The sequence below is a fragment of the Pinus tabuliformis genome, chromosome 5_1 (assembly GCF_031772625.1).
Source record: "Pinus tabuliformis cultivar Carrire ecotype Pingquan chromosome 5_1, CPIR1, whole genome shotgun sequence".
In the NCBI taxonomy this organism is placed as follows: domain Eukaryota; kingdom Viridiplantae; phylum Streptophyta; class Pinopsida; order Pinales; family Pinaceae; genus Pinus; species Pinus tabuliformis.
This window is the reverse complement of record NC_142305.1, coordinates 936,625,955-936,640,443: the sequence shown is the minus strand read 5'-3', so window position 1 is coordinate 936,640,443 and position 14,489 is coordinate 936,625,955. Positions and strand designations below refer to the sequence as shown.

The window sequence follows — 14,489 nt, the reverse complement described above, 5'->3', positions numbered from 1 at the left end:
CATGGTAATGGAGCCACGGTCAAGGGAATGAAGTTGCAGTCAAGGTAATGGAGCCGCAGTCAAGGTTTTTGGAGCCGCAGTCATAAAGAAAATGAATCCGCATTTTTATGTGGGATAGATCTAGGGTTCGACTGCGTCCTCGGATGGGTATAAGGAGCACCAGAACCTAGATTAGCCTCCTCTCGACATACCTGTGATAAAGATGATGCCTTCGGATGGATAAAGTAGATAAGTTAGCGTGTGATTGTCTTCACTATGACATACCTGTAGCAACCTCTACGTGATGTATCACAGAACCATGGAAGAAGTTTCCATAATAGCAGAGATCCTCAGCATACAGTAGCTCTCAGACGTAATTATGATGCAAACTTGACGTGCTACAAGGGATAGGGACAAGGATCACAGTCTTGATCCTGATGTCATTGTCTCAATGATCTCAGTGCAGGAAAAGATTCATTATCAATTGATCTCAGTAATACTGTTGTGAAGGCCTCCATGTTGTAGCAATGGTGACTCAATGAAGACATAGGAACCATGGTCATGGTGAAGAAAGCAACAAAGATGATATCAGTTAAAAGTGCATCAATAGTGCATCTTAGGAGGGTCCTGCACATGATGATGAGTTGCAGCATGGTGATGGGAGTAGCTCAGTGATGGGAGCAGCTCAGTGACTAGGTGCAGCACCATGACGAAATACAACACTATGATAGGTGAAGCAGTCATCTTGGAGAATCAGTTGAAGTAGCATGTCTTCAACTGATCTCATGTAGATATAGAAAGTCAAAATGTCGACTTCTGTTATAAATGTACCATCTCTCTCTCTTTCTCTGTTGAACTATTGAAGAATATAGAAGAAGAATTTATCAAGGATTTCCCCACATTGGGGTTTGTCCCTGGCTAGCGCCACATCTTGTGTCCTCTTGTCTTGGCTTGTCTTCTGTGATTTATATTTATGTTCTATCTGCAGTTTACTTTAATGCTGATGTGATTGCTAATTTGGAAAAGATATTGGAAAATTGAAATAAATTGCTCTAGCATAGAACATACCTAAATTAACAGATCTCCAAGACCCATAAATCGATTGGAGAAATTCCACCTGGAAAACTTAGAAAAATAAAAATATTAATGTGTATTAATATAAGTCTAAACTTAGGAAAATAAAAATATTAATGTGTATTAATAGAAAATGGGTGAGAAAGTTCTAAGTGACGAGAATCAAGCCAGTGCTAATCTTAGCCGTTGATTAGGGACTTAATCTTGGACGTGGAATCGTCAACAAGAAAAGTATAAGAGGAGGCTTGAGGGTCAGTTGGAGATACACCAAGAAAGATCAAGAATTCGATTTTTTGGGGTTGGGTTTGCTGAGCAAATCGAGTTAGAGATCAGTTGCAGTGAGGGGCGGTTCAACAAGGGATTTCGATCCTAGGCTGAAGAATACATATCAGAGAGGCAACAAAGTGCCAAAAGAGGCAGCGCAGAGCCTAGGAGGGTTGACGCAGAGGCTAAGGAGGCCAGCGTAGAGGACGCAGAGGTCCGTAGAGGCTGATGCAGAAGCCGAGGATGCTGACGCAGAAGTCGAAGAGGGCTTCAAAGGCAGCACTGGGAGGGTCTGTGGGGCAGACTGGGAGCTGATCAACTGACGCAGAGCTGAGGAAGGGTGATGCAGTTCTAGAGGAATGCTGGGAGCAGCTTTCACTGTCCAGCGCAAGGAACAACTGGAGTCTCTGTGGGATTGTTTATTCTGTTGCTGATTTGCCAGAATATCTGCCTTCGGATAGAGGTACTACTGCTGAGCATATTCTCTAAAGGGTGAGCCATTTCTGGCACCCTAGTTGTATTTAGATATCTACTTAATAATAAAGCCCTCATATATGTTGGACTGGTTTTCCCGAATTGGGTTTTTCAGGGGATGATTGTCCAAAAGTAACGGTCTCCCTTGTGTTGTCTCAGTTTATTTCAGTTGTTGATCTGTATATTTGTGAAGGCTGCAATTGTGTTTACTTCGATGTTTATGTTGTTAAATAACTTGTTAATGTAAAGAACAAGTAGGAGATAGTAAACCAGATATTGCAGTAGGGATTTCTGATGTGTTAGATTCAAAAACTTTTACAACACGTGGGAGTTGAGGAATTGGCTTGTGGAGCTAGGTTGAGCAGGGGAATTGAGGGAGACATCCGGGGGAGTAAAGCCCAGCGTTTTGGCACCATTTGGAGGGCTTCAACGGAAATTTTCCAGCGAGTTGTGGAGGCTGTGGTATTTGGGGGTCAATTTTGGGGTTCATAACTAGACTAAACCCTTTCTGGGTTTTGGTGGGTTTTTGGAAAGGAGTTTGGGGCTGATTTCCCGGAATTTTCTGAGCACTGGAGGTGGGCCTTTCAGCAGGATTTTTCCAGAAGACAGAGTAGTTTTTCCAGGGCAGCGCAGAGATAGTTGGAGCAGTTCATTTCCACATTTGGGCATTGTATTTCTCTACCTAGGGCTTGTCTAGCTTGCCTTTTTGTCAAGCTCAAGTGCGCTCCTAACATACCCCTATTGTACTATTGCTTCACATAATAAAATGGCTCAGCTGGATGACGTTTTTGGAGATTTTTTGGGTGTTCACTTATATATCTGAATTTTTGTGTGTGCATGTTTACTTTTGCTTTGTTTATCACTGAATTTCCTAAGTAGCAATATTACACCATGTTTTATTTGGCATTAAAGGTATCTCCTCCCATCAGCTCTTTTATATCTTAAAATACTAAAAACATTGTTTTACTAAAGCTGCTTTCACATCATCTTCTGCTTCATTGGTTAACTTTAGTAATCCTACTAGTGATACCCCTTTGAGCCAAAGGAAAGCTGACATAAAGTGAAGAGGATAAGTTACTTAGGTGATGGTGGTGACTATGCTAGTAGTTCTCTCTTGGGTTGTGCCTTGTGGATTAGGTATTTTATCATTAAGTACACTTTATGAGGTAATAGAGTGTACCTTTTGTTTCTTTTGTTATTTTTATCCAAGTCTATAAGGTAGTTGCTTCTAAAATCCTAATGCTATTGTTATTTTTGGACATTAATATAATTACTTTCTTCCATTTGTAAGGAAATCATTTTCCTTCTTACTAATGGACGCTATTTATGATTTGGGCCAATTGCCATGACACATGAATTATGTATTCAAGAGATTGGTAACCCATCTTTTATTGACAATTGTAGAATAGTATTTTCCGATATTGATGTCCATGGCCTGAATAAGGTCCTGTCATAGGTCAATTCAAATGCCCCCTTACCAATTTAAGCAAGCAATCAATATAATGAAGAAAAACTTGGCATAATAAATCTACAATCTTCTCAAGATGTCTAGGGAAGAAGGAACTAGAGAAATTCCACCCAAATAAGATATCAAAAAGTACTGGAAGTTTAGAACAAAAGCCTTGTACACATAAAATTTGACAAGTGTGTGTTTTTAATATTGCTCACTGTTTGTATAGTAATTTCCAAACTGGAAAAGAATTATCCCTTTGTCAAGAACCCTAGTATATTGTACCTTTTAGCCATCGTTTTCCTTGATGATTTAGACAAGTTGCACATTTTTCATGATAGACACTAAATCTTTACTTGTTGATAATTTGATCATGCCTTCTACTTCACAATGCATATTTATGGACTTTGACTATATGTGTTTTAATTTTTCAATATGATACAATTTCTATGGCCATTGGCCTATATCATGACCACTTGCATTGGATTGATAGGTTGACTTTGGAGCATCGAATGAAGTGTCAAGACTTTAGCCCTTTGATATTGTCTTTCACTTTGCTAGGTAGTTTCTTGATGCTCTAGATAAGAAACAATGCTAATTATCCTACTCTTGTCACGTTGTGGCTGAGGTAGACTATGAATTGCCACCTCTCTTTAATACTTCAGCAACATTGACTTGGTTTATTATTCTCGTGACATAGCTCCAACATTCATCTGTTGTGCACCCTTAGATGGAGATTTCCTTGCCAAAGTATACTCTTTACCTTGTGGTTAGTGGAATCATGACATATGAAGCATGCCTTTAGCACATTTCTATGGTGGCTAGTCATTTGGTCGAGGGCAGTTTCTAAGTATGATGTATATGGAGTCAATAAGGCTTTGTCACAGTTCAACTGAAAATGCACACGTGCTTTCATGGATACCAAGACAAAAACATATGTGTCTCACAACATAAGAATTGGCCTAACTGCTTAGAGAGCTTCTCGAGACATTCTCATAGGTTTAGAGGCAACTTTAAAAATTCCATATCAGGTCAACAGAAAATGATAGGAAATTATGTTTTAGAGACACTCGATGGTCTCTAGATAACACTTTCTATGAATGTAGCGGTATCGAACTAAGACAAAAGTAGTTATCAAGCACCATTGTCAAATGCTTGCTAATCACACTTGCTAGTTCCCTCGAACTCTAAATTGAGAATTATTCTAGGGAGTGTTTCAAACTAACATTCATAACTAGCAATATTTAATGAACATATTTTAAAGGTCTGGATAAATGTAAAATACAAGTACAATGGTGTACCTTTCAGAGAAATTTTTGGATGAAACTGTGGAGGATTTTTAATCCTGTCCAATGTTCCGAGTGTACACTCCACCCATCATCAGGGACCTGAGAATTGAATGATCACACACGAGCACTGTGAATTCTTTTATAGAAGGAAGTTTCTGAATTAGCTGTTAAAGAATAATATTAAAATAATAAAATAGCTGTTAGAGAATAACATTAAAATATTAATATAGCCGTTAGATATTATATTTTTCTATTTTTCATTAATTTATTTTATTCTTTAATGGCTATATTAATATTTCAATGCTATTCTCTAACGGCTATTTTATTATTTTAATACTATTCTTTAACAGCCAATTCGGAAACTTCCTTGTATAAAATAATTCACAGCGCTTGTTTGTGATCATTCAATTTGCAGGTCCCTGATGATGGGTGGAATGTCCACCCAAAATGTTGGACAGGATTAAAAATCCTCCATGCAGTTTCATCCGAAAAAATTCTCTCAACATGAATAACTGGAAATATACACTATATCATGGTTTACCTTGTTGAACTTGTTGGATTACCCAAATGACTGATTTTATAATCGTATTAAAGTTCAAATCAACAATTATTCCAGGGAGTATATCAAATTAAAATTCGTAACTCAATATTCAATAAACATATTTTAAAGGTCTAGATGTAAATGTACAATACAAGTATAATGGTTTAGCTTGTCGAACTTGTTCCATCATCCAAAGGACTGATTTATAATCATATTGTAGTTCAAATCAACCACTGGATTATGATAGGCTTTCCACTAAGGTATAAGCTCCCTATATGCTACCTGACCTTTTAGAGTAATATTAGCGATGTAAGTAGGGCTCTAAGAAATGCACTGCAAAATGCATCGTAACATTGTGTAGAGAGGACACCAAGATTGCTCAAACACCATGTCTCTTATAAGATTTGTTTATTATCTAAACATAGATGTTTTTATATAGAATTAAATTTCATATTTGAGAGTAAGGTCTGAACAACATCTCCTCACACTCTCTCTATTGAATTTTATCATATCTAATTACTGTCTTAAATAACAAGCATCTGTTACAGTGTTTAACATGAAATAAAACGTAATATTTTCATGTTAGTTGTCATTGAAATGAATTGTGGATTGATATTATAGTAGCATACTTTTGACTTCTAAGTTGTCACGTTTATATAATCTACAGATAATTAAAACTTACTAGTTTTGATCTTGAGATACTATCCAATTATAATTTTTTTCCTTGAAATTTGCAGATATGCCATCCTTCTTGTTGCACATGGTGATCCTCTACAAATTTTCCAAACAATTCTACATGCAACTATCCATAGCGATTCTTTTGAGAAGAACGGAATATTAGACACAAATCTAGATGCAGTAATTAGTGCTCCTATATTATCACAGCACCGGAAGTTTTCTCTTTTAACCGGAGAGCTTCGTCGAGTTATGTGAATGTTTATGAAAGCTATTTCCTGTTCCCCATCCCACTAGTACATTGGTTTTTCCATCTTTCTTCAATTAACACAGGGTTTAAATATCTTATAAATGTTTTATGTACTCGTTTCCCACTAGAAGTAATAGGCTACAATCACTAATTTTTTTAATAGAATGTGACACAGATTTGATGACTATGTGGAATAGCATCTATTTTATAGTTCCATTCCTTTTGCTGATATCCAGTTGTTCCAAAGTGAGAGTTAAGGATGGAAAGTCAAGAAACGTTTTTTATTGTATTCCTGGTTCGTTGTTCTTGTTGCATCCTATGATGCCGTCCTGCATTTTTTGACATAAAAAAATTATGTTATACATTATTTAAGGTTAGGACTAGTTCCGTCTCGTGTGAAAGTTTTGCACATATATTAATTATTGAATGTTATCCAATTTGTCCAATCACATTAGTTGGAAAATTTTGACCAAGTATTAAGCTAGATTACTTCGACGAAATGTCAATGTTGAATCACAAACTTGCGGTGAAGTCTTGGATGTTGAAATATCATTAACTAAACTCTTAGATATATGTAGTTAAGATGGTTCCCACCTAGAATGCACCTCAAACATGTTTTTCATATGCCATAGCGATAGTGTGAAAAGTTAAGTTGATCTTTTACCTTATGATGCATGATAGTTAATGACGGTTTGTAATCATTCCTCTATTGGGTAGGTCATTGTGAGGAGTGAGAAAATGGGAATCTATTTTATAGAATTTTGAAGTGAGAGTTTAAGTAACAATACATCAAGTAAAATCGCAAGGTGAAGATTGAATGTAGTAAATTTAGTATAGTAAAATTGATACTGTTAGTATTCATTAAGAAAAAAGAATGACTAATGAAGTTGATATTTAGTTAAAATTGTCACAAAAAAAAGGTTGTAATCAATGGCATTCCAACATAATAGTTAAATAATATGTGGAAAAGCAACTCAAAGAAGTTTATAATGTTTATATGCACTTTACTTTCATAACTCACATAAATGAGAACACTAAAATAGCATAGGGGAAGTGATTGAAGCTTAGTGAGATATTAGTTCGTGCGTCATTGTCGAAGGTTGAAAAAAGGTTATTAATGGAAAGTGTAAAATTGATGTATTAGTATTTCTTCGTGGTTTTTTATTATTTTGGCATGCTATGGCAAGTTAGTCATTGGTTCAATTGCAACCCATGCCTCCTACATGTTAGAAGCGATGATTATGCAACAACAAGATCTCTATGTGGATGCTTTGTTGAACAAGTTCTTCCTATTTTGAGTCAATTCCCAAATGAGTAAGTCCACATTTCTACTTATTATATTGTATCAGTGTTAATGAATAACTCTATGTTGGAATTATTGTTGAAATCTATGCATGCAACCAATACATATTCATATGTATCATTATGTGCCTGTAAATTATGGTTAATACATTTATTTCATTTATTATAGGCTGGGTGTATTGTTAAGGTTACCTAGTCCAACTTGATTTATAGTTTTAGTAACTCTTTTCGGTTGCGTAGCCTTGTTTTGTGGGTCTATAACCCCCTCTTAAAGGTACACCTCTCTTTCTTGAAGGGATGTTTCACCTATGTATAAATACACAACTCAAACTCTCATTTAATATATTTCATCTTGTGATCTTCTTGATCTAAAATACTAGGTGTAAAAATCCCAAGGGAACTTAATGTAACAATTTTTCTTTTATGATTGGCATATTTCCCTTTGGAGCACAGACAAGTTTTTCATTTCAACATTTATGCTTAGCCTTTTATGTTCTCTCTATACCATATAGACCTATCTCTCTGTAGTGCACTTGGTTATTTTATAATTTGGTTTCCATTTGGTTTCATTTATTCTTTTTTTAATCCTTGTAAGTCTTTGTTGTAGCCAATTTTGTTATGAAGGATTGAGAAGTGAATAACATATTTATTTACCTCATTAAATATTTGAAACTAAAGAAAAAAAACTTATATATATTTTCTTCAAGATTCAATGTCTATTGGAGTTGACATATCACTATGCAAATATGTAAATTGGGTGATGTCTTTATTACTATAAATTGAAGATAGTGTTTAAAAAAAAAATAGTATCATGCATGTTAGAAACTTGGATTTTAAACTGATAAACAAAATTATATAAAAACAAAGTCTATTAGGTTGCATGTCAACATAATCTTATTGAAATTTTCACTATCAAGTTGACGACTCATATTGAGTATCTTGTTGCAAAGTGTGCAAGGGATAAATACTTGTTTTGTGCACGACATATCTGACAATCCTAAATAACATAGATGAACGACTAACATTTGCATCGGGTGGAGACTTGTGCAATTGTTAATGATGCACAAATCACCCGATGGATATAACAAACCACATTCTCTGCATCGGACGACAAAGGTTAATATCAGGTAGAAAGTTGTGAGTTGTTTACGGGTTTTTAAAACACCCGATGGATCCAATGGTTGGTGTTGTTTGTGATTAACGACTGTGATCAATATCGTGCAAGAAAACACATAGTAGTTTAACACATTAAAAATACTTGATAATTCAATGGAGATGAAGGGCCTGATCTAATGACACACATTGCTCACGTAAAAAACATGCAAACACAATAAAAGGTGGGACCCACCACTGACAACAATTAACACAAATTTTAACTTCAAATAAATCAAATGTACTATCAATTATGAATATAATACGTCATTAATGAGGAGTAGATGTCTTGCATTTACCCTTTGTGTATGACAATGCAAGTCACTTTATCAACATTTTGCAAAAATTAATGCTTAAATGTTATGCTTGACAAGGGGAAAGTGGTTGTTATTGTTGTTACTGCTAGGTTTTATCTCTGGGTAAGTCACCATATACCTTTTCCTGTAATTTACTATTGTAGATATGTCAACTACTAGTGGTGTTTCATAAATCCAAAAGCAATTTTTAAAAAATAGGAAGAGCTTTTGATTAACAAGGTTCAGTGGTGCCCACTTAAGGAATATTAATGTGGATGAAATTAGAAGTAAAAACTAGGTCGATTTCAAACCATAGACTACAAAATTTCTACTCTTAAGTTATGTACTGGTCAAAGTTGTCTTACCTCTAACTCCTATGGACCCTAACAGAGGGATGCTCTTAGCTGATCATTACGACTCAACTAGTAGAAGTATACATTTTCCCCTTAACAATAAGATCTTACTCCAAATATCACTTGAAATCGTAGATATTATAAAAAATAAGATACTATTTAAATAGATTATTAATTAATTTCTAATAATTTTCTAACACTTATAATTCCAAAAACTCTTTGACTATGACTATAAAATTAATTTTATTTTAATTCCTTTAAGTTATATTTTATATTAAAATATAATTAACTATTACTCTATTTTTATAACTAACTAATATTTATATAAGAACTTGGATATCTAACAATTTTAAATTAATGTATTTTTTGTGTTTTACTTATTCTAACAATTTTAAGTTAATTTATTTTAATATATATCTATATATGTCCCTTTAACTTATATTAAAATTTAATTAACTATTTATAGATCACTCTATTTTTAACATTGTTGAAAATAATTTAATTTATGATAATATATTAATTCTAATATATATCTATAATGGTCCACTTACATTAAATAAATAGGGTTTTTACCCCTTATCAAAGTCAAATTAGCCGTTTCCCGGTCAAATCTAACTGTTGTCATTTTCGCCGTTACCTTGTATGGAAAATTAGGTCATGGGATATTCTGCCTTGTCTATTTAATGTGCAAAGCGAGATCTTCTCATTCAACTTGTCCTGATGATGAACCACACTGGTTGGTTCGAAATGAGTCGACAAAAGTTTCTCTATGTGATTTTCGCCGAAGAATCTTCAAAAATGATCATTCTATTTATTTGATTCCAGGAAGTGTTCTTCCAAGCATCAGACCTTATAGATATCCCTATGCCCAAAAGAGTGAAATTGAATGTATGGTTTGCAGAAATGCTAGAGGCTAGTACAATTCAACCTAGTCAAAGTTCTTTCTCTGCTCTAGTAGTATTTATGCACAAGAAGGATGGGTCATGGCACATGTTTCCGGATTATAGAATGCTTAACAAACTCACTATTAAAGATAAATTTCCCATTCCTATCATTGATGAATTATTGGATGAATTGCATGGATTAATTTACTTCACTAAGTTGGATCTTCGTTCAAGATATCATCAAATAAGAATGAACACTTAACACATTCCGAAAACAACATTATTGAAGAAAGATGCATTTTCATGGATTCCAGAAGCAACGAAGGCCTTTGAACATCTTAAAGAGGCAATGTGCCAAGCATCGGTTTTAACTATGCCAGACTTCACAAAAACCTTTAATGTGGAATATGATGCATCAGGAAATGGAATTGGTGATGTTTTAACGCAAGAATAAAGACCCATTGCTTTTGAAAGTCGTCTAATCAAAGGAAAGTATTTACACAAAGCTATTTATGTGAAGGAAATGTTGGCAAGACTACATGCACTTAAGAAATGATGACCTTACATAATGAGAAGATCCCAGTTCAAACAATATTGCCAAAACTTGACGAGGAAGGAAAAATCATATTGGAACCTGGAGCAGTCACGGAAACAAGAATCTGACAGCTACGAAATCGATCAATTTCAGAGTATCTCATCAAGTGGAAGAACTTACCCGTTGAAGATTCCACATGAGAAGATAAGAATTTTATAAGGAATCATCCAGAACTACTCAAGCATTGAGGACAACACTTTTTGAAGGAGAGGGCCATGTTAGGTCCCTATACTACTAGTGTAACCCCTTATTGTTATTAGTGCAACCCCCTTATTATATTATTGTGCCCATGTAGTCCCCATATTGTTATTATTGTGCCCCATAGAAGCCCATTGTTGTTATTATTGTGCCCTTAGATTATTATTGTTATGTCAACTCTTATTATATTATGACCCCTTAGACTCCTATAAATAGAAAGGAGGTCTTGTCATTTGTATCATCCAAGAATTGCTCATTTGTGTAATGTAAAGGAGGTTGCCCCCTTGAAGAGGCTTATTTTGAAGGCATTGATCTCTCTTTTCTATATTTTTGTGAGCTAGTTTCATAACAAAACAATTGCAAAGATATATTCCATTAGTAGCAAGATTCCAAAATCCTTGGAAAAAAGAAAAGCGATAGAAATAAAAAATACTAACAACCTGATAAGTGGGAAGTGGAATAAAACAAATGATGAAAATTAAGATTCAATTGAGGAAATAAATGATGGATTGATGAACCAGGTTAGTGATGTTTTAAAAGAAATGCATCCTAATGTTCTTGAAGGTCCAACAATGTTTGTTTCAACCAGTGTGGCCACAAAGAAACCTATAAGAGATAAAGAAAAAAAGCACCATCTTATGGATAACAAAATGGAAATCACTTCTAAACCAATCAAGTCATCTAACACCACCATATTTGCTACTCCAAAAGATAATTTGGAGCCAAGGTTCCAGTCTTCTACAGACTTTGATGAAAAAGGTTTCAATTTGATAGTAATACAACCAAAAATCAAGGCCAGAAGCGAACTTATTGGCTCAAGAACAACCTCAATCAAGTATATTTGAATCATATAAATGCCATACATATGGTTGAATGACATGGAAATACTGGCAAAATGGTGGCCAAAAGATTAATGCAATCTACGTCAAATATTAAGAACCTGCAAACACTCTTGAACAACCTTGACACTCAATTGAAAAATGTGAAAGTGGTAGTAATGACTAAAGCAAATAGAATTAAGGAATTGAAGGGTAAAATTATCAACATATTTGGTTGTCATAAAGATGGTAGCAATATAAAATTGTTACTTGAATCTAAATAGACAAAAATTCATAGTTTGAAAACAATTTATACATGCACAGATTTTGAGTTCTCAAATTATAAAGAAAATGATGAGTTGAATAGACAAATTTAAGAATTGCAGAGAAATGCTTGTATGAAGAAATATCAAGTCGAAAACTTACAACAGGAGAAATAAAATTTAGCTTGTTGAGTTTCAAACAAAGGAAAAGCAATACTAGAACATGAAAAATGAATATAAAACCAAGCTAGATTTAATTTTGAGACTGACCATTATTGTCCATTCTTCAAAAGATGTATAGGCAGATGACATCGCTAAGAGGTTAAAATATTTTGAAATTAAAGTAGTTGAATTAGAAAATCAGGTAAGCACTTTACCAGAAGAAAATTAACAATTGGAATTATCCTTATCTACGTCCTACACGTAGAAAAATGAAGTCATTGAAGGAATACAAAGTATACTTAAAAAAAGAAAAGAAAATTAATTGCAATATTTGATAGATTTTGAAATCAGGAATAGTGGGAAGAGCTACTTTAATTGCAGCAAAAACAAAAATATGGGAAATGATAATTGATAAAATTGAAGAAATAAAACCCCATATTGCACTAATTCACAACTGTGAATCTATTGTTATAGTTAATGCCATTTTAGACATGAAGAATATAGCTCCCACTATTCAAATTAGAATTTCAGAAGTAGACTCAATGATCCTATCATTAAATTCTACATTAGATGAAATGTTGCAGACCATCAAGCTCCCAATTAGATTCGAATGCATTTTTTTGTGTTAACAATCGAAAAAAGAAGAATAAAAATGGATGACATGGAGAAGAAAATAATTCAAGTGAAGAAAGAAATAGAGGAACTCAAGGCAAAGGGGATATATATAGAGATTTGTTCTACCCATCTTTTAGACACAAGTTGCTTGGTTAGTGTCATTTTTTTTAATACAAATTCACTAAAAAATTGCTAGGAAGGTCAAAGAATATATCCCAAAATCAAACGAAGACTCATTTTCATGTGAATTGGTGGCTAATGCATTATGCAGGGAATTTAATGTACTTGCATTATTGAATAAGTTGACTCATCAACCCCCAAATACTCCTTATCAATTAAACTCAAGGCTTGAAGTAGCTTATCTGGGAAAAGATAGTTAAACTCAAAAGAGGTACATCTCAAAAACAATTTCCTTGACAATTAGTACATGCAGCGGAGGTAGTAATTCCGCTACAATCCATGATTGAAGAGGTGGTTGAAGATGAAGAATACTATGTTAGATTTTCCCAACTAAAGAAGGGAATCAATCATCCCTTTAATCATCCCAAGGGTAGTGCATTGACAAAGGGTAAAGAAAAAGCGTCGAAGCAATCGACCAATTAAAAAGCAACCTTGTGGAGATAAAAAGTCAATGTAATATAAAATTACATGTGGAATTCTTTTCACTCATAGTTAGCTATAATTATGGTTGGGGAAGTATTCTCCCTTCAATGGCTTTAAAAGCCACATTGATGAGTAGGTAGGTTAGAAAATATTTGTATGAGACCTTATTTTTGAAGTAAGACATCACAAATTGATCTTGTGTGTTTCATCATAATGGTGTGGATTCTATTTTTCTTGTGTTTTGGGAATGATTGATGTACAAACATTAGTCTTTTTCATTTGATTTTTTGGTGGATGGTATAATTAAAGTTCACTATAGATATGACACACTTGACTGTCTTGGTTTTGAATCACTCAATGCTAGTTTCATGCTTTCAAATATATAATATTTGGATGAAGAATTTGGAAAGTGTTATTTATAAAGAGTAAATATTCCATAGCATATTTGATACATGTTATCCTATGATCAATTTTCTACCTAACTAACCATATATTATATGTTTGAAGCTACTGTGTTTCATTTATGTTAACTTAATTTTTCTTTGTTTTAAATTTATACTTCTTCGTTTCAATCAATAATTTACATATATTGTTCCAATGATGATCATTGTGCTAGGTAGTATCTTGATAATTATGCTTGTAGAATGATTGCATATTAGTCAATTGACAAAACAAAGAAAATTTTGGTTTTCATTAAAGTTATTGATGAACAATGTTAAATTTTGTATGTTCATACATTGATTTTCCTTTCCAAACTACGTTATCATGCCTTTGTGCATAAATTCTTGTGTACATTCATCAAATATTTTATCATTACGAGAACTCTATTTTGGTCCAAAATAGCCAGTTTTTTTTATATAAAATAAGAAGGTGAATAGCTCTTTAAAAAATTCCTTGGCATTGTCTTGGTCGCCAGAGATAATCTGAGGACCAACATTCTTATTGGCATTGTTGCTAGGGAACAACATTGCTAGTATTAGATTATTACATATGATATATGACTAACCCTAGTCCCAATCCGTCAAAGTTTTTGGTTGATTTGCATGACCAACACAATATATTAAATCAATTATATTAGTTAGCATCACAAATTGTTCAAACTAATGAAGAACTATAATTATATTGGAGAATTCTTGACAAGATTGCTCGACCAATTCCATATTTCCAAAGAGATCAAGGTGAAGACCAACTACAAAATTTTGTAATGACAAAGACACATACATCGATAAGCCCATGTATATTGAAATTTTAA

The 14,489-nt window shown here is 33.7% G+C and overlaps 1 protein-coding gene across 3 annotated transcripts in view; it reads left to right on the top strand.

Annotated features, from left to right (window-relative positions):
• LOC149167861 (Phosphoglycerate mutase family protein) overlaps window positions 1-6,379 on the top strand; it is a 397,884-nt gene extending 391,505 nt beyond the window's left edge. For all 3 annotated transcript variants that reach the window (XM_089433206.1, XM_089433203.1, XM_089433204.1), the window contains one exon: window positions 5,809-6,379. In XM_089433206.1, coding sequence (XP_089289332.1) covers window positions 5,809-6,004 — 196 coding nt within the window. In that variant the 3' untranslated portion in view covers window positions 6,005-6,379. The remainder of the gene's footprint in view (window positions 1-5,808) is intronic.
• The last annotated feature ends 8,110 nt before the right edge of the window (window positions 6,380-14,489 follow it).